The sequence below is a fragment of the Rhinichthys klamathensis genome, unplaced genomic scaffold (genome assembly GCF_029890125.1).
Source record: "Rhinichthys klamathensis goyatoka isolate OS25496 unplaced genomic scaffold, OSU_Roscu_1.1 h1tg000007l_1, whole genome shotgun sequence".
Lineage (NCBI taxonomy): Eukaryota > Metazoa > Chordata > Actinopteri > Cypriniformes > Leuciscidae > Rhinichthys > Rhinichthys klamathensis.
This window is the reverse complement of record NW_026606560.1, coordinates 703956-725361: the sequence shown is the minus strand read 5'-3', so window position 1 is coordinate 725361 and position 21406 is coordinate 703956. Positions and strand designations below refer to the sequence as shown.

The 21406-nt window shown below is 40.9% G+C and overlaps 1 protein-coding gene across 1 annotated transcript in view; it reads left to right on the top strand.

Annotated features, from left to right (window-relative positions):
- The window catches only part of adcyap1r1b (adenylate cyclase activating polypeptide 1b (pituitary) receptor type I), a 35342-nt gene that overhangs the window by 6545 nt on the left and 7391 nt on the right, over positions 1-21406 (top strand). The window contains exons 3-7 of the mRNA XM_056259150.1: positions 7403-7499; positions 16013-16123; positions 16764-16864; positions 17062-17159; positions 17386-17518. Coding sequence (XP_056115125.1) covers positions 7403-7499; positions 16013-16123; positions 16764-16864; positions 17062-17159; positions 17386-17518 — 540 coding nt within the window. The remainder of the gene's footprint in view (positions 1-7402; positions 7500-16012; positions 16124-16763; positions 16865-17061; positions 17160-17385; positions 17519-21406) is intronic.

The window sequence follows — 21406 nt, the reverse complement described above, 5'->3', positions numbered from 1 at the left end:
ATGTGCCTATTTTATTATATATAAACAAGGCAGATCCATTAAATTAATAGATCTGAATTGCATGAAAGTAAACATGATGGAATTGAAAAGCACAAAACATTCCTAATTGTAAAATAAAGACTGACTAGCCTAAGAGATATACAAGGCTTCAGAGAAGAAATATTCTGAAGAGCAGAATAGAGACTGTGTGGGAGAAGGAGGAAGAGAGAGACTGAGCGTGAGAGAAATGTATGGCAGGGTGGGGTCTGGGGTAGAAAAAGAGACCCCTGCACATCCTTTTTCGTCCTCTTTCTCTTGTTATTGCTTTCTGTAAATAATCCACATGCAATCTGTCAAATCTAGCTGCCTTTATTGTTTCCTGGATGACTGCTCGTTTCATACACATGGTATCCTCTTGTAACTGAGGGGAGAATTGCCATCTTGGTTTACATGAAGAACCATTCTCTCTTTGGTCTACTGTCTGTGCCTCCAGCTGAGGAGAAACAAACGTCCAAGGGCAATTTACGTCACATACACACTGGCACTTAGATGCTTCCTGGCATCCAATGATCATTGGCACCAGACATGCCAAATGTAAACTGTCCAAGAGCCAAAACAGCTATGGTACAGTGAGTACTTCAAGCAACAAAGGCCATGCTGTTTTATTTCACTTTATGTTAACACTACAAACTGGCGGTGGCATTGCAATGGAACATTTACAAAAGGTTATACACCTGTTCTGTCTCAGATAACAGTTTTAAATATGACCATTACAGGATAAAAAAAATGTTACTTCTGTTGACAAAACTGCTTAAAAATATCTGCCTGTGACTTTTTATGAAAGAAAGTCAAAAACATGCAAAAACTAAAGGCAACATTAACCTTCATTATCATTAACAAATGTGTAAAGACAAAATAATAGAAAATGCTATAAACGACAATTGAGCAATTAGGTGGAGCGCAATACCATATACAACACATTGAAATTACTAAAAATATAAGAAACTATCCACAATAGGGATATAGTATCCAAGACATTAATATGAATGTGATTTTATATATAGCAAAATCTAGGCCATTACATATTCATATATAAAGTATTTATTATTTTATAATAGAAAGTAATTTATAATTGGTATAGGCCTGTGAATTAATAACACTTAACAACTTAATAACATAATACATATAATTTTTCATCCCACAAAATTCTAAAATACAGATTTAGATGGGTTTGATTTTGATTCCCTTGTTTATGTTAATACTCATGGTAATCTAGGTTTAAAAGAAAAGAGTTTCCCTACAGACTAAACTAATCATACAATACAGTCCTTCCAATTCCAGTTAATCTGGGGATTACTGAAGTGATACAATTTATGGGATTATTGTTATAGGAGAAAAACAAATAAAATTTGCATTGAGTATCTCCTCTTTTCTCCTATTTCCCTCTATATGTTTTCAGCATAAAACGACATGTGCTGTTTCATTAAAGCTGAACTATGTGTGTTAAAACACCTCCTATCACCGTCTATCCCTTAAAATGCAGAAACAACTATAAATAAAACTATAAACTATAGAAAATATTTTTTTATTTATTGTTTGTTTGTTTGTCTTTTAACTGAGTGTAAATGCTATGTGACATTCCCAGGCAGTGATAGCCACACTAAAGAACACACACACCGAAAAATAAGGTCATTGCACACTCAAGTCACTGCCAAATCAAAAACACATTTCAGTTCCATAAATGAATGTGTTCATCATTTTAGTGAAGGATAGAGGGGACAAAAAGGGAAAGAAAAAATATAGATTGACAGCAAAAAGAGCAGGAGGAAAAAAGAAAGAAAGAAACATACTGGGAATAAACTAGTTCTAAGGATTTGCTTTTTTTGTGTGTGTGATTTTTTTATGTTGCTGTCATGATGTAGGAGTGAATTACGTAGTCTCTTTATGATGGAAATCAGCTCTGTGTTGCAGCCAGGGTGAGAACTTACACAGTCCTCATGAATATTAATGCAGGTGCTCAAGTGTATTAAATGTTGCTCATGTTTTCAAGGCAACACACAAGGAGCATGGTGCTCTGAGACCAGTTATCACACTAACTACAATCTCAGGGGTTTAAATCAGCAGTAATAGGGAGGGTTCCAACAGTGATTAGTTTCCTTTCGAGGGAACTCGAGTTGCGTCGATGACGCTTTGGAAACGCCCCTGCGTGATTGCGTCTGAAGCACTTGTGTCAACTAGTCCAATGGTGAGAGTGAGCTTCCCGGGCGGATGACGTCACGACCAGGAAAGGATAAAAGCACATCTGGTCTGACCGGCGTTAGCTTCTGTGCCTCAGCAAGCGCTCTGTGTTCATACTGTCTGTCTTATTTATTGTTGTCTGTCACTATATCAGTCACAAGCATAGATATTATGGCGAACAAACAAACGTTAGATTGTAACGTAATCGTTATGTGTTGTTTGTTTGGAACGGAGCATGATCTGTCAGCGCTCGAGGGCGCTGACTATGAGTTACTATCGCTTTGCACGCTCCGTTCCCGCCTGTCACTCTTTGAGAAAAGGGTGTTCAGGCTCGCGTTCCTCGCAGTACCGGCCCGTTGTTGCCGAGGCAGAACGGAAGCTGGTATTGTGGGGTTCGCAAATGGATCTCGCGGAGGGGTTAGAGACGGACATCGAGATGTCGTCCTCGCAAACATGCAGAAATTGGGGTTGAGACTCAATGCCAAGAAGAGTGTGCTTTCTCCACTACAGAGAACCACTTTCCTTGGTGTGGTTTGGGATTCAGTCACGATGCGAGTCGCTCATGTAGCTGCTATCCTCACGGCCATGAAAGAGTTAAAGCTAGGCCAGTCACGCACTGTGAAACAGTTTCAGAGACTGTTAGGCCTCATGGCAGTGGCGTCCAATGTGATACCCTTTGGCCTGCTGTACATGAGACCTTTGCAGTGGTGGCTCAGGACCAACGGGTTCTCCCCGAGTGGAACCCTACTTCGTATGATCAAGATCACAAGGCGGTGTCTCCGCGCCTTGGTTATATGGAGGAAACCTTGGTCTCTTGGTCCTTCTAAAGATCAAGTCACAGGCAATATCAATAAACAGTCTTTAAATCAACCAGTAGAATACTCAAGAGAATAACAGGGAACCACAAACACAACCAATTCAGATGATGATCGTCAAAGAACTGAACAAAACAGGGAGGGAGTGTATATATACAGAAAAGCAAACAAAGGCGCAGCCGGAGGCCCGGAAGTCTGCTGCGAATCCAGGATGATGAGAGAGCATGGTGGAGCCGAAGGGATGAGGAAGCTCGGTGGAGCCAGAGTAATGGCGGACCACCGTGGAGCTGAGGGAGTGCAGGGTCAAGGCAGAGCTCAAGGACTGAAAGGCTGAGGTAGAGCAATGGGTCTTGAGGCCCGAGATGAAGCCAGGGGATCCATGCTGGTGGTGAAGGGGCCCGAGATGGAGCAAAAGAGCTGTACGGAGTCAGCGGCGAAGGCAGAGCCGAGGAGCTGCAAGGAACCAAAGGAGCAAGCAGAGCCAGGGACATGGACGGAGCCAGCAGAGAGGACGGGAACAACAGGTTGGGGAGAGCGTCGGGTGGGACAAGGTCATCTAAAGCAGTGGTTCTCAACTCCAGTACTGGGGGCGCACTGCTCTGCACATGTTGTGTGTTTTCCTTTTAATGTTCCTGAATCAGATCATCACTTCATTAGGAGAGACGTGAGTGTGTCAGATAAGAGAGACAAAATGTGCAGGAAGGTGATCCTCTCTCAACAGTGGCATCTGTCCGATGATGTCATCCATCCCACTACAGAAGAGCCGTTTCAAAGTTTCATCATCCCAGTGTGCCTCGTGGTTTATCTCCAGGAATACCTCCACGTATTTCTCCAGTTAGCAACCGTTCTGCAGGTAAGATTACAATGAGATTAGAGATTTAAATATCACAATTTGAATTTAGAAACATGAAAAATTAAATGACCGTATGTGGCTGCAAGTCATAGAACCATTTAATCAGCTGATTCTTGTAAGTGACTGACTCTTTTAGGAATGTAACAAGTGATTGTGGCTGCATACGAAATCGTATACACTCTAAGTAGGTTGACAGCATTACACTAAACAAGTATCAGTATTTACAAGTACTGTGAATTTGGACATACTCTTCTCACATGAATGGGTCATTGAATCACTAAACCGTTCAAAACCCCTGATTCGTTCAGTAACGAAACACCACTGTGTGTTGCTCGGAGATATTTTTGCTTTGTTTGGAATAATTTACGTTGGAGATTGTATGATAAATGTTGAAGTGTTTAATTGTCAATGTTCAGGGTGCATTATCGGCTTCCCCTGTTGTCTGTGTCCTGTCATTTTCTGGAGCTCGTGGCCTGGGCAGTCAGCGCTGACTTAGCAGAGCGGGTGCTTGTTCGCTTTTCCCTTATATTCCCTACTGTGTCTGCCCTTGTTGTCAGTAGGTAATTTGTGATTCGTCGTATGTGTTTGACTGTTCCGTGTGTGATTTGTGTCTTACCTTTATTTGCTACTGTGCCCGGGACGCTTAGACGAGGAGTAACTCAGCAGGTTGCTCTCTCTCTCGGTTCTCTGTCTCGTCTCGTTCCCCATCCCATTGGAGACTGCATCTTGGGTGGTCTCCACAGTCTGTGTGTCCACTGGTGGTTGTACGGACATCTCTGCAGCTCCCATGCTATCCTTAATATTTTTTTCCACGTGTGTCACTTCACTTTGGAGGTTGTTTTCCAAAAGTGTTGTAATAAACTCTGTTCACAAACTCTCTGCATTTGAGTCCTCGGTTCACACACCCTGACAGTTTATATAAAAAAGAAACGATCTCACTCTAAGAAGAAAAAGTTCTATATAGAACCTTAAAGGGTTCTGTTAGGCGCTTCATATATAGAAACTTTTAGGGATTCCCATCATTGGATTATTTTATGAATTAAATTATGATTAACTAATTTTGTTAAAATAATAATAATTTAATTACAGCTGTTATAAAGTCCAAGTAGAGTCTCAAGTCAATTTCAAGTGAAGACATTTTCTTCATTTAGTCAAGCAAGTCACAAGTATTTAAATGTGTGACTCGAGTCAGACTTGAGTCAAGTCATGTTGTGCTAAATTCACACTAAAGGATTTTAAGCCCGATTTGCAAGTCAACGAGCTCGGCGACAGGTCAGGCTGTGATCGGGGGCAAATCATCTGGGGATCAGCGTTTGCCAATCTTTGTGTGTGAACTACTCAACGATGCATCAAATAGGCTCTCTCAGACAAATACCTAGCATGTTAAATATCTGCAGCTGTCAGCCGACTTGACATCCCGTGGTGTTAAGTGTTGCAACGAGCTACAGCCAATGAGAGAGCAAGGCATGGGTTGAGGTCACCAGAAGAAAAACAGCAGCAGCAACATGCCAAACCACAACACGAGCAGGCAGCTACTTTTTCATTATAAACATGTTATACTCACCTCCAACTCTCTCTGTAGTACAGACAACCCCTGCTGATCCATTCTTTCATCTATATTCCTTTCTTTTTTTTCTTCTTTTTTTCTGGATTTTTCAGAACAGGTCATCGCGCAAACAGCTTGCAGCGCAAATGTCTTCCCGACATCCATTTTCAAATAAACAACTCCTGTTTCGCACCATTTCCCGTTCCAGTTCTCGCTTGTGTTTTCGTGACAAAATTTGGGGACCGGATAGAGTCGTTGAGTGACAGAGTTGACCCTGTTGCGGATAATTTACGTAGTGTCGTGTAGTGTGACTTCAAGGACTCCAGATTACAGACAGCCAGTCATGCAGTCTGAACAGAACAGCGATCTGCCAACGTTTAAAGTCGTGGAGTCTGAACTCATAACTAGAGTCCCCACCTCTGATTTTTGCTTAAATGTCCCCTTCAATGTTATCTCAAAGTTTGGTAACACTTTAGTTTAGGGTCCAGTTCTCACTATTAACTAGTTGATTATTAGCATGCATATTCCTAGGATATTGACTGTTTATAAAGCACATATTATTGCCTTATTCTGCATGACCATATTCTACATCCCTTAATCCTACCCAATACCTAAAGTTAACTACTGCCTTACTAACTATTAATAAACAGTAATTAGGAGGCAAATTATTGAGCCAAAAGTCATAGTTAATAGTTAGTTAATAGTGAGAATTAGACCCTAAACTAAAGTGTGACCCAAAGTTTGCTTAAAGGATTGTCAAACAATACCTCTAATACAGAAACAATTCTAAACACATAGGCCTTAACTACGAGTGTAAACATACAATTGTAACCCTAGTTGACAACAGCAAACAACGCTGCACACATATCAGCAAAGTTTGGATACATGTGTGCGTAAGATGCACTCTAACTGAAAGTATATAGTCAAAATTAATTTGTATATGTTGCAAATATTCAACTGGATGGAGAACACTACCTCCTGTGAGAAGAAAACTATGTAGCCTACTATGGAACATTACTCAATTTTGTTTTTCTACAAAGATATAAGATGAATGGCCTGGTAGATACATGATGCAAGAAGGAAGGAGAGATTTCTTAAAGCTTACACTGAGTGGGAAAGATACGAAGGAACACACGTTTGGATTGGTTCAGAATTTCATTCGACCCTGGGCTTAAGATATTTAATGTCTTGTGTGCTGTGTGTGGGTGTGTGTACTATTGTCTCTATTTTAATTTTAAGATAAGCAAGAACTGAGTGGGCAGCAGGTTATTTGTATATACATACTCTATATACTTTTTTTTGTTTTTGTTTTTTACACAAATTTAAATGATATATTATAAAATCTCATAGTTTTAAGTGTTACAAGTTTCTAAGTCACAACTCTCTCACGACTTAATAGAGGTGTAATGTTGTCGAAATGCCTCGTATTCATGGCTGTCAAGTCTAATTTAGAGCTCATCAAACAACAATCCAACACTGTCAGAATCCTTAAGCTTTATCTGTTCATTTGACAAGGGAAAGTGAGCGATTGCCAGGCAGAATTATCATTTAAATGTGCATTTAACAGTTTTTGAATAACACTGAGACTGTTTAGGATGTAGATCATCTTTAGTAGCCTTGCTACAAATTGTACATTTATGCTCTCGAAGAGCCTAAACACCGCAGCAGCAGAATACAGTTGTCAGTCCTGTATTTGAGTGCCAACCTTTATGTTCTCATTACAATCCCATTCTATAAGCAAACTCATACATTTTTCGGACTCACAATCACAACAGTATTTCTCGGCAGTCCATGTGAGAACGGAACCATACTGTAAAACTACATCTGAAATTGCTTACTCTCCGACTATTTTTACTCTCTTTTTTTTTAATAAGTACTTATGGGACCATTAAAAAGTGCGCACTGAACAGCTATTGTGTCTTACATTCACTCACTCACTCACATTTCACTTGTGTTTGAAACATCTTTCAGATCTACTGCATGCATCCAGACTGTGTCATTCAGTTAGAGAAAGAGAAGTGCATGGAAAGGATGGCCATGGATGACCCCAGCAGTGAACCTGAATTAGGTAAGTGTACAGTCTGTGTATGTGCTTTTACTTAGCAATAGTTCAGGCTAAAGACAGGAACTCACCCAGTCACCAACAATCCTCAACAAACAAATATGTGAGTCTGTGTGTGCCTTGGTTATGTGGAGGTGGTACTTATTTGTCAGACTGTGTATATTTCGATCCAGACATTTTTCAATTTAAGAGCCACACATAAATGTTGCATTCTGTTATATGCAGTGCAAAGCTATTAGTGTTTAGCTGTAAATGGAAGCAATAGACATACCTGAAACTGCTGTTTTAGTCATCTAAGAATACTTGCAGTTATTCATAGCTATAATAAGAAACGTTTTAAAATGATTTTCAGTTTAGATTAGGTATTTCACAAGTGATCTGAAATAAACGGGTGACGGAATTAAACCCAATTCTGTCAGACTATAAGCTGAAGAATTTAAGACACTGTGATGGTCGGTTCGGAGGGAAATGGGGGGAAGATCATAAGCTCAGAGCTCTTCCTGAACTGATTCTGACACCCCTCCAGTGCTGTCTGCATGTGGCATTGATCATAATCCTTTGGGCAGTCACAATCACAGACAGTAATGAGATACTGACATTTTGATTTGACAAGGAGCTGTCCTTAGGGAATAGACTCATGCGTTAATATGTAACTAGAGCTGCTCACAGTTTTAGGCTATAAGCTGAACGGAGTGCTGAGATGCCCAGCAAATAAATACAGAAAGCACACAATACACAAGACTATTTGCAACTGTCAGTGGATTGTATGGGCTACAAGCTTATTTACATCGCTTCATCTTTATCCAATTATTTTGCCCTTAACTTAGTCATTTACTTTATTTATTTTAAGCTGCTTAAATTAAGCAATGATTGGACCATTGGCTCTTTGAATCATTTCAATCATTCAATCAATCATTTCAAGTAGCCAACAATTCTCCTTCAATATGGAATGCCTGCAATGTGTTGTGTTTCTGGAAGATTCTGGAGAACAGAGACAAACAGCCCTGTCTTTTATCTAATCATGCATCTGTGTCTAATTTACACAAGTAATTAAGGCTGCCCTCAGGAGAGGAATCATGATTTGTCATTTTGTGTGAGCGTTGCAATATTCTCCTGGAAGAAAAATGTCCTCCTTGCATCCCCCAAAGAATTCAACTTTGCTTGTTTAAGTTCTCATGGATATGTTTAATTTCTTAAACTATAATAATAATAATAACAAATTTGGTGGATAATCTCCCAGCAGTAGCTATCTTACATCAAACTCTTCACATTTTGCATACTGTCTTTGGACTGTGCTATAGCCATGCTTATGGCCAACTAAATAAACAAGACATTGGAATATAATTTTGGGCCATTTTTCATCGATTTCCTTCATTCAGCCATTTTATATGGGCTTCATCCAGTTTCTAAAGCTTGCTCAAGTAAGCTCCTCGTTTTGGTCTGTGTTTGGCACTGCTACAAAGAAAATGAGATTGATACTGTATAAATACCTATGCAATGTAAATATCACGACAAAGTAAAGAAATACAATATGATAGGAGGCACATGTTATTATGCATCTGGATTACAGTGCAACCCAGTTTTATATAATATCTCACAGGGGTTGATCTTTCTATCCATTAGTGATTCTCAACCATAGGGCCGAGACCCACTGGTACTCAGCAGTTCCAAGGTGGTCCCAAGATAGGTTAAAATTATTTAAAATAAGACTAAACATGCTTTAAAACAAGCTAAAAGCTAAGATTTAAGTGTATGTCATATTTATAATAATAATAATAATAATAATAATAATAATAATAATATATTTTATTTGTAATGCGCCTTTCTCAGACTCAAAGCGCTACAGTACAGAACAAAACAATCAAACATGAGGATAAAATAAATAAATAAATAGTAAAAAAAAAAGTACAACAAAGTAATACAATTATAAATTGAAAGCTTGACTAAAAAGATGTGTCTTAAGAAGTTTCTAAAAACAATCCAGAGAATCAGCATCCCTAATAGTTGTAGGTAATGTGTTCCATAATTTTGGTGCGTTGTAGGAAAAGGCCCTTCCCCCCATGGTTTTTAATTTACAACGAGGCTGCCACAGAGAAAGAGAGCCAGCAGAACGGAGAGAGCGAGCTGGAATGGATGGAGAAACTAAATCACAGATGTAATCTGGAGCCAACCCATGTACTGCTCTATAGGTTAAAATCAGAGTTTTAAAATCAATACGTAGCTGAACTGGAAGCCAATGCAGTTGCTGGAGCACAGGTGTAATGTGTTGGCGTGAGGATGTATGAGTCAAGACACGTGCGGCCGAGTTTTGTTTATATTGCAGCCTCCTAATAGAATTTGCTGGTAAACCCGCAAAGAGAGAGTTACAGTAATCAAGCCTCGATGTGATGAAGGCATGGATAAGCCTCTCTGCATCAGGCCTAGAGAGAAATGGTCTAACACGTGCAATGTTCCTCAGATGGAAAAAAGCAACTTTCGTTATGTTTTTAAAATGTGAATTAAAAGTTAACTGGGCATCAAAAATCACACCCAGGTTACGCACCTGGTCAGAAGGGGACAATTGGGTATTGTCAACTGAAAGTTTAAAATCCTTACATTTACTGACATTAATTGGAGTGCCAATTTATAAGATTTCAGTTTTGGAGCAGTTTAATTTTAGAAAGTTTAGTTTCATCCATGCTTTAATTTCCAACAAACAGTCAGAAAGTTTTGAAGAGGAACAATTAAGATCAGGCTGAGAGCTGATATAAATCTGGGTGTCGTCCACATAACAGTGGAAGCTCAGGCCATACCTCCGAATGATCTGCCCAAGAGGTAGCATATAAATACTAAATAAAACAGGACCCAAAACTGACCCCTGAGGGACACCCTGACATAGAGGCACAGTCTGAGATCTGTTAGAACCCAGGTAGACAAATTGGGAACGATTTGAGAGGTAGGATTTAAACCAGTTTAACACAGTTCCAGACAGACCGGTCCACGTATGCAATCTGTCCAATAATATGCAGTGACATATGGTATCAAATGCAGCATTAAGGTCTAATAAAACCAAAATGCCACAAGTCCCAGAGTCAGCTATAACGAGGAGGTCATTCAGGACCCTGACTAGAGCGGTCTCTGTACTGTGGCCAGATCTAAACCCGGATTGAAAAGTTTCTAGTATGCTATACGTAGAAAGATAAGTATGGAGTTGCCCAACAACCACACGCTCAAGTACTTTTGCCAGGAAAGGTAAATTGGAGATGGGTCGGTAATTTGACATATCGGTGATATCACTCCCAGGCTTTTTAAGAACTGGTGTAACTGCAGCAATTTTTAAAGCAGAAGAGACATTCCCTGTGATGAGTGAGGTATTGACAATAGCAGTGATGTGGGGCACAATGACAGGCAGACAGTTTTTCAAAACAGTCGTAGGTAGTGGATCAAGTATGCAAGTAGTAGAATTCATTGACAAAACAAGTTTAGAAATAAAATCAAAATCAACAGTACTGAAACTTGAAAAAGACAGACCAGAGAGATTAGGAGGATGCACCTCAACAAACTCAAAAGCATCCTCACAGGCAATAGCGTTATAGATATTCTCAATCTTAGATGAAAAATAATTGAGAAATGCATTACACTGCTCAGTGGAAGGACAGTGTAACGAAGCAGGCAGGAATGAAGCGGAGAGATGAATCCAATTGCAAGCACATTTAATAATAAAACAAACAAAAGAAACTCAGACCAGGAACACAGAAAAAAGCAACCATTACAACATTAAGAACTCACAAGGACTGAACTAAAACACAGGGCTTAAATACAGAGGACCGGGTGAGTGAAACAAGACACAGCTGGGCAATTAACTAAGAACACAGGTGGAAAACATGAACACAAACGAGGAGCGGGAAAACTAGAAAGGACTAAACCAAATACACAATAATGGGGGGAACACAAGACAGACAGGAACAAGACATGAACCCACATCGTGACATAGCCCCCCCCCTATGGGCGGCTCCCGACGCCCATCAAAACAAAAAAAAAATAGTTCAGGAGGGTGGTGACGCGGAGGTGGGATGGATGGCCAGGCCCGCACAGGGGAACGGGACCAGGACATAGTCATGGTGGACCTGGGCCATGGAGTGTGGGCAGACCAGGCTGTGCAGGCGACCAGGGTGGAGCAGGCAGTTCAGGCGGCCACGGTGGAGAAGACCCTTCGGGCGGCCAGGGCGGTGAAGACCCCTCGGGCGGCCACGGCGGTGAAGACCCCTCGGGCGGCCACGGCGGTGAAGACCCCTCGGGCGGCCACGGCGGTGAAGACCCCTCGGGCGGCCACGGCGGTGAAGACCCCTCGGGCGGCCACGGCGGTGAAGGCCCCTCGGGCGGCCACGGCGGTGAAGACCCCTCGGGCGGCCACGGCGGTGAAGACCCCTCGGGCGGCCACGGCGGTGAAGACCCCTCGGGCGGCCACGGCGGTGAAGACCCTTCGGGCGGCCAGGGCGGTGAAGACCCCTCGGGCGGCCAGGGCGGTGAAGACCCCTCGGGCGGCCACGGTGGAGAAGACCCTTCGGGCGGCCAGGGTGGTGAAGACCCTTTGGGCGGCCACGGCGGAGTAGACCCTTCGGGCGGCCATGGCGGTGCGGCCTTCACGGTCCCATCCAGGGTCCTACTGCACCCCCCCAAAATTTTCTTAGGGGCAGCCATGGGGTCATAAACAGGAACAGACACCGGCGCAGGATCAGCGGCCTCTGGCGCATCAGCGGGCTCTGGCGCAGGACCAGCGGGCTCTGGCGCAGGACCAGCGGGCTCTGGCGCAGGACCAGCGGGCTCTGGCGCAGGACCAGCGGGCTCTGGCGCAGGACCAGCGGGCTCTGGCGCAGGACCAGCGGGCTCTGGCGCAGGACCAGCGGGCTCTGGCTCCAGTGTGTGCGCAGCCCACCCACACCACATGGCTGTGGCCATAATGGCCAGTGTTGCGGTCACATACGTGGCATGAACGGTCTCTGACTGGGAAGACGTGACGTGAACAGTCTCTGGCTGGGCAGTCGTGACGTGAACAGTCTCTGGCTGGGCAGTCGTGACGTGAACAGTCTCTGGCTGGGCAGTCGTGACGTGAACAGTCTCTGGCTGGGAAGACGTGACGTGAACAGTCTCTGGCTGGGAAGACGTGACGTGAACAGTCTCTGGCTGGGCAGTCGTGACGTGAACAGTCTCTGGCTGGGAAGACGTGACGTGAACAGTCTCTGGCTGGGAAGACGTGACGTGAACAGTCTCTGGCTGGGCAGACGTGACGTGAAGCTCTGGCTGGACGTGGCTGACGTGAAGCTCTGGCTGGACGTGGCTGTCGTGAAGCTCTGACTGGACGTGGCTGACGTGAAGCTCTGGCTGGACGTGGCTGTCGTGAAGCTCTGGCTGGACGTGGCTGTCGTGAAGCTCTGGCTGGACGTGGCTGACGTGAAGCTCTGGCTGGACGCGGCTGACGTGAAGCTCTGGCTGGACGTGGCTGACGTGAAGCTCTGGCTGGACGTGGCTGACGTGAAGCTCTGGGCTGGACGGAACCAGCGGCGAATGGGGCCCTGGGCTAGACATCACCAACCCAGGGTCGAAGAGTGGCCAGCGTGGAGAGTGGTGTCGGGGCTCCTCTCGACCACCTCCTCTACTGAGGCCTCCACGTGTACCACGAAACTTGACCAACCGGGTCCCCTCAAAAGAGTGGCCTCTCCTCCGCTCGGTGGCTGGAGAAGAGACACTGGCGAACATGCTGCTGGATTCAGTGTTGGTGAGTTCTTCTGTAACGAAGCAGGCAGGAATGAAGCGGAGAGATGAATCCAATTGCAAGCACATTTAATAATAAAACAAACAAAAGAAACTCAGACCAGGAACACAGAAAAAAGCAACCATTACAACATTAAGAACTCACAAGGACTGAACTAAAACACAGGGCTTAAATACAGAGGACCGGGTGAGTGAAACAAGACACAGCTGGGCAATTAACTAAGAACACAGGTGGAAAACATGAACACAAACGAGGAGCGGGAAAACTAGAAAGGACTAAACCAAATACACAATAATGGGGGGAACACAAGACAGACAGGAACAAGACATGAACCCACATCGTGACAGACAGTTAAAGTTACTGGGAGATTTAATTGGATTATTGACAGTTCTAAACAACTCTGGGATTTAAGATGTTACTACTAATAATTGTAGAATAATATGCCCCTTTTGCAGCTTTGAGAGCATTATGATACTCAATCTGATGCTGATCAAACATTAGTCTATGAACTGTGAGGCCTGATTTTTTATATTTCCGTTCCAACTGCCTGCCTATCGCCTTCAACTTGCGCAACTCAGATGTATACCAGGGAGATGACCTCTTAAAAGAAACAACACGTTCTTTTAGAGGGGCAAACTCATCCAGAATAGATGTAAAAGCAGCATTGTACTGGTCAACAGAGGCCGCAACAGGTAAATCACCCATAGATTGACTAAGACGATCAAGATCAATATCACTGATTTTCCTAAAACAGATAACACGTTCTTTCACTGTCTGTAAAGATGGAGGAGTTAGATTGAACGTGAGGAGCTTGTGATCACTTATACATACATCAGTACACTCAAGATGATCAATAAGTAGGCCTACTCCAGAAGTGCAAACCAGATCTAATACATGTCCGTGTTTGTGTGTCGGAAAGTTGACATGCTGAGTGAAGTTGAAACATTCTAGTGTTTCTCATATATTTATCATTTTAATTAATTCCCTCAACAACCTGTAATTTCTAGACCTGGAAAATATTAATTAAAAAAAAGTTAATTAAGAAAATGTTAAAAGGTCAAATATATTTTTATAATGAATATCATTTTTCAAGTTATGTTAAACTCTAAAGAATATTATCAGGTAGAAATTGCTATTTGTGAGGAAAAGTTAAAAAATATATATAATCACAAATTACTAGAAAAGTCATGTAAATTCATTGGTAATAAACCTCGAAAAACATTCAGTTGAAACCTCCGGAATTAAGAAAGTTTTCAATACTAAATATAAGTATTATAAATATATTATATAACTTTTATATACATATTTAAATATTGTAAATCAAAGGTTGAGTGAGTTTATTATTTCAGCAGAAATATCAGAAATATCTTGAGGGGCCTTCAAATATCATCTTTTACAACGAAGGCCCTCGGAGTCAGTAAGGTTGAGAGCCGCTGCAACAAAAGGTCGTATGCTTGAAAAAGATTGAAGACCCGTGTTTTAAATGAAAGGAACGCTAAAGGCTTTGCAATAGAAAATTCCATCCTTGACATTTTCTAGAATTTTCCTTTAAACTCGAAGAAATAAACTCAACAACTGATTCTGTGAGTGTCGTCAGTATTGTCGGGTACCTTTGTTGCAGACTGTTATAATTCATGAAACAAAATGTTTGAGTGCTTGGCTTGAGAAGCAGAGTGTTTAAAACACTTGCTTGGCCTTTTGTTATTATAAATGTTTGACATTTACGCAGACCACCAAGAAGCAAATGTCAAGCTCACGTTGTTTGAATTTATGCATGTAATTTAGAGTAAACACTTGGGCAGTTTATTAGGCTGCAGTGACGGCTGTTGTGTGTAAGCTTTACTAATAAGAATGTATGGATGCAAATGGAATGGAAACAGAACATTTCCAATACTGTAAATAACTGTAAAGTGACTAGATTTTAATGAAGTCTTTGCAAGAATGACAGGGTAATATTTTGAAAGCACTGTGAAAACATTCTAATATTTGCAGCAGAGGAAAAACACAGCTGGCAGATGCTGTCCTGTCCATGCAAATCAAGATCAGCAGTCCACACACACGCACACGCTCTCTTTACTATTTCTCTTTGGGTCCTTAATCCTTGATGGAGACGATAAGATGCTTTAGCATCACATGGTTAGTTCACTGCAAAACTCTTTTTCTCCCCTCAATGAAGAGGGATTTATTGAAAATAGAAAATAGATAAAGGGATAAATAAATAAGATAAGATGTTCTGCGTGCTCATATACACAAACACACACAAAAAAAAATGCATCACAGAGCGATTCTGAGACCTTTACCTGCGTAAAGAAAGAGAGAAAGAAAGAAAAATAACAAAGATCAAACATGGCTAAAGTTTCTAATTATTCTAACATTTAATTAGAATATATATATATATTAATTTAAGTATCGAAAAACAACTCTATTTTTATATATTTACTGAATTTGAGCATTTTCTTCAACATAATAGACCTTAAATACACCATATTTTTATTGCATGTATGCTAAAATGCTGTGGTATTGTTTTGATTGAATTCCTACAATCTATTTCCTTACTGGAGCAGATGAAAGTCTATTTTTGTTGCTTGTCATTTGCGCTGATTTTCTTAAGAATGGCTGTCAAGTAGCACACCTAAATATATCTTAAACTAGGCTGTTCTATTCTCAGGTCCCGTAAATACCCCAATAAAAACTAGTTCAGAAGCAGAGTTACCAGAGATTTCAACTAGTTATGATACTCCATGTCTTCTTTTTTAATCCTCTATAGGCTGCCGATGGATGTGGGACAACCTTACTTGTTGGCAGCCAGCAAAAATTGGACAAGTGGTCTGGATGTCCTGTCCCGAGCTATTTGAAGTCATGAATGAAGAAAATGACGGTGAGCTTGAATGAAACCTCAAATTGTTGGGCTTATTGAGAAGAGTTGTGCTTTTAAGTAATATATACTTAAAAATACTTTATACTATATACTTGCCTGTTGGAAAATAAAATGGAGGGAAGGGAATCAGGCCTTATCTAGAGAGCCGGATTATCATGAAGACGGGGGGTTAGCCTCTTTTGACTTAGTTAGGAACCACCCAAAAACACCCTGGCAACTCCATAATGCACTACCAGTCAGAATAGGCATACTTTAGCAACCACATAGTCACACTTTGGAAATATTTATAAAAATATTTAAATTGAGATTAACGGTATGCATTCGCTTACTCATATATTTAAAATTATAAGCAATTAAAATGTATGAGTACAAAATAAAATTATTCTTAATTTTAAAAACTTTATCTTTTTATGTAACTGATTACCTCAATTTTTTGTTTTGTTTTTCTAACTTATTTGGTTTAACACCGAGGGCAACATTACTAATTTGCGTTTAAGTTTTTCATATATTTATTTATTCATATATAATCATTTTAGTTAACCATAACAACACTGCTTCTTGTTTATGTTTATTGGATTTATTATTGTTTGGTCTCATTTTCTCAAAGAAATGTATTGGATTTTTTTTGCACCTTTTGTAGAGTTTGGAAAAGTGAGTCGTAACTGCACCGAGTATGGCTGGTCGGAGATGTTCCCTCACTACGTTGATGTTTGCCCTTTTAATGAAAATGGAACAACTCCAGTAAGCACCCTTCACCTTTCCTGCTTTCTACTTCTTCTTCTGTATCCCCTCAGAAGATTCCTAACCCGCTTAGCCTCTAAAGAAATCTCTAAAGAATTATTTCTGTATTTAGTGTAAAGTATTCATTAGAGGTGGGCTTTATCATTTACTGTATCATGTTTGAATTAGCTGACTGTATTTTTTTCTCTTTGTTGCAGGACATGTACTATGTGTCTGTAAAGGCTCTGTACACTGTGGGCTACAGCACTTCACTGGTGTCTCTCACCACTGCCATGGTCATTCTCTGCAGGTTCAGGTGAGAGGTCAGAAAGAGGTCATGAGCTTCCGTTCTATTCTCAAGCTTCAGAGGAAACTAGAGAACATGCGTATCGGTGACGTGTTTAGAAAAACACTTGCATCTCAGTAATAGAGTGGTTTCACTAACAGGCATTTTGATACACAATTATAAATGGCAGTGTACATATAGGATGGGGTTTATTACATTTTAATGTAATATTTATTTATTTGGATTTTACCAACAGGAAGCTACATTGCACCAGGAATTTCATTCATATGAACTTGTTTGTGTCCTTCATCCTGAGGGCCGTCTCAGTCTTCATTAAAGACGGCATTTTATATGCAGAGGAGGACAGCAGCCATTGCTTTACACACACCGTGAGTCTCAGTCTCTCTCCCCTTTACATCGCACACAAATGCCCAAGCAGTCATGGTGATGGGCCCATTAACATCCCGGGTTGCCCATGTCATTTCTTTGTGGAAGGAATTAGTCTCAGAATGACACGTTTGTGTTGCTGTTATGTGCTTTAATTTGCTTCAGATAATGAGGTCTCTGTAGTCACCTCAAAGTTGCTTTGAATGTTCCCAGGGATTTTTTCCCTGTGCAACAGCTCTTCTGTTTTTAAAGGGATAGTTACGGTGGCCGAAAGAGCTCAAAGCGCTGCAACTGAAGAACACCCGCAAATTAAGAAAACCTCTTCATCAGTTTTACAACACATGGGTGTTCCAAATACTCACAACACAACCAAATACAGAAACACGCCGCAAAAGTTCACAACACAACCAAATACAGAAACGCGCTGCGAATAGAACAGAACACATTGGAAATGTTTCCAGGAGACCCCAATAAGTGACGAACCCGGCTGGGATGTGCTTATAGCTCAGTCTACGGCTGCGTCCCAATTCGCCTACTTATACTATGCCCTAAAAGTACTTTTTTTGTGAAGAAAAACTACATACTTTTGAGTGTGTAGCAAAAGAGTAGGCAAGCTTTGGGACATACTACTACGTCATCTTTAACGGACAGATCTGTCGCGTGCATCCTGTCACCGTAAACTGCCCTGTCAATCATCTTGTCACAGTTAAAATCCTCCATTCAATGTAATTTAATTTCTTACTGTTTCGGAGAGAAATGTTGTTGCACGTCCACCTGCCAGTCGTGGGTCTTTCATGCGGAGACTCTCCTCATGTGTTTGCAATATGAATATAATGATGCATTTAAAAGTTAATGGCTAAACGTATCTTTACAAAAGTTCACAAAGCTGCTGCAGATGCAATATAATGTAGACCGTCGGTTCCCAACAGGGGGGTCGCGGCCCACAAGGGGGCCTCAGCGAGCTCTGTGGGGGGTCGCGTCATATTTTGAAAGGTTTGAGCAATGAGCATTAAATAAAAGTCCTTAACTTTTTTCTGTTCAAAATTTACAAAATGTATATAATGAGCGAGTTCATCATGAATCCATTTTCCAATCCGTGTTTTTGTCTTATCCTGAACCACTATGGTACACCTATAATAAGTGTTTACATTGGGACTATTTTACACTGGTTCGGATCGCTGCCGCTGCGGAGTAGCCCAGTGCCTGCGTGACTCGTCATAGACGTACACAGAGAGAAGTAGTTCCGGCTACAATGTTCTTCCGAAAGACGCATTATTCTGTTAATAAACGCACGTTTATTATCGCTCGCTATAGCGCCAAAAGCGTAAAAAATAAAGCCTCACATTGATAAAGCCTCACAAATAACATGCAAGTATTGAGGCCCCAGACAGCAGCCATTTAGTAATAGCCTATATTCTTTCTTTTTTTTATCTACACACCACTGTGAATATTTTTGTTTTTGGATTTCAAATAGGGCCAATTTATAGGCTTCTCCTAGGCTTACTTTTTTAAATTACAAAGGGCCTACTGATGTTTTTGTTATTGTATTTTCAATATTATAGGCAATTATTTGTGCATAAACATACCGTTTGTTTGAAAAAAACATATTTTGTCATCCTTGCTGCAAGCTTACAAGAGCGATAATATCATTAAATGTGAAGGGGGGCCCTAAAATATTTTCATGGGAAAAAGGGGGTCTCAGACAAAAAAAGGTTGGGAACCACTGATTAAATCAATTACATTGAATAAATCAATTTTCGTCAGGTTAGATAATTAATCACTCAAACCACTTCTAAATCTAAACCTCTCTACATAACCGCCAGACTCGCGCGTCCTCCATGTCTGTAGTTTAACACTTTTCACTCGTGTTTGTAGTTCTAACCGAATCCTCGTCCAACGCGCGATGGGTTGTGGGCAATATTAGCCGTTAAAGTGCGCATCGATCTGCACTTCGGATTCTGACCGGAAATAGTAGACCATCCGGGTCTCTTTGGAACACTCATTTCAACATACTACTTTTTGGGACGTACTAGTTCTATTTTCTAATACTATTTAGGACGGATAGTATGCGAATTGGGACGCAGCATACTTTTCTTTTTTTTTTTTTGCAAAACATACAGAGATGACATTTAACTTTGTATAGCCTACAATATGTTCAATGTCATCAGAATACAAATGAGAAAAGAAGAGTTAACAATGAGCTGAAAACTAAAAATAAACAAAAACTAAAAAAGATAGAGAAAAAGAACATGAGGGTAAGATATTAATCTTTACATCAGTTACACACATTTTGTCATGTTATGTTATGTTTAAATACGTTTCATAAGAAATGTTAGGTAATGCAGATGAGATGGCAAGTTTTAAAGTTGAGACACTCACACAGAGATGCATATTTTAAAAACTGTTTTTGTATAAAATGTATATTTATTTGCAACAGTTATGTTAACAGCAATAATAAGACATTTCTGTCGTAATAACAGCTATTCACCGTGCTGCGTTGTCATTAATTGTCAAAATTAATTTACGCACCCCAATTCTTTAACTCTTTCCCCGCCAGGATTTTTTACCATTTTCACAAAAATACTTTTGTGTTTTGCCCCCAGAATAGGCTACTTTGTTGAATATCTGAATATGCAATATATCAAAAGAAAGAACAAAGATCTGCTTTAATATATATTATAGCTTCCTGCATTCTTTTTTTAATCAACACTTGAATGTGGGTAGGTTTCATAAAAAAGCAACATTTCTCATATTCATGAAAAAATCACGTTTTTGTCAAAGACTATCCAGATCGGATTCAGAACGATGATCAAAACACAGATGGAGTAGATTGAGTTCATCAACACCCATACTGCTTGCACAGTCCTATCTTGTCCTGGGTCAACATTTCATTCACTTTCATTCATTCATTAGACAGTTTTGATTTATATGCTGTTTAAGCGATGTCGGATGACGTCACTTCTTGTTGATGCTCGAAGTATTGTCAAACAAAACGGAGGCTAGCTAGACCCTCCCTCCTCCTCCTCCTCATCCCGTCCCCTCCCCCTAGTTTTACTGATACTTCATTCAAGGTGTAATGTCGCCAATTTAGATAAATGCTTTCATATAATGCAGAACAGAATGCAGAAAAAGAGAAACATTACCAGAAAAACACGATAAAACGTTTCGCCACCTGAGGTTATATCTTTAGCTCCCACAAGGACACAATAATAGCAAGATAACGTTAGCTTCACGTTTCCCAGTGAACATAATAAACAACGGCTCCGTCGTAAACAAATTTAGTCAAAGTTGTCAATAGGCTATGAATGAACATTCAAATTCATAACAAACAGTTGTTGAAAACAATCATTCACACAAACTGTCGCCCTATTGTGAGTTTGCTTGATCATTTACAATAGAGATCGATAGCTAGCTGCTAGAAACATATGTTGTATTCACCATAGTGATGTATGTCTCGAGACCGGTCTCGAGGTCTCGGTCTTGTCACGGCCTTGACGGTCTTTGGTCTCGGTCTTGTCTTGGTCTCGGACTTCTCGGTCTTGTCTAGGTCTCGCTGTCTCAGACCGACATAGTGGTCAGGGGATTGAGCAATACAATACTACAATATCCACGACGATATCCGCAACGGATTGAAGCGCGCGTCCGAGTGAAGACAGTGCGGTGCGCGCGAGCCACGCGAGAAAACACTGTATCCGCGCCACTGATCGCAGCGGCAACGAGCACTTTGATCACTTGATTTAAAAAACACATATCATGTACAGTTTTTGATATATTAATATTTAGTAAAACACATATCAGTGACATGATGGGTTTTACCTTCATTCAGGAGATTTTGGGTAACTGCACAACTGACAGATGACTTTGAGCGCACCGCCAACGGTGTGTGTGTG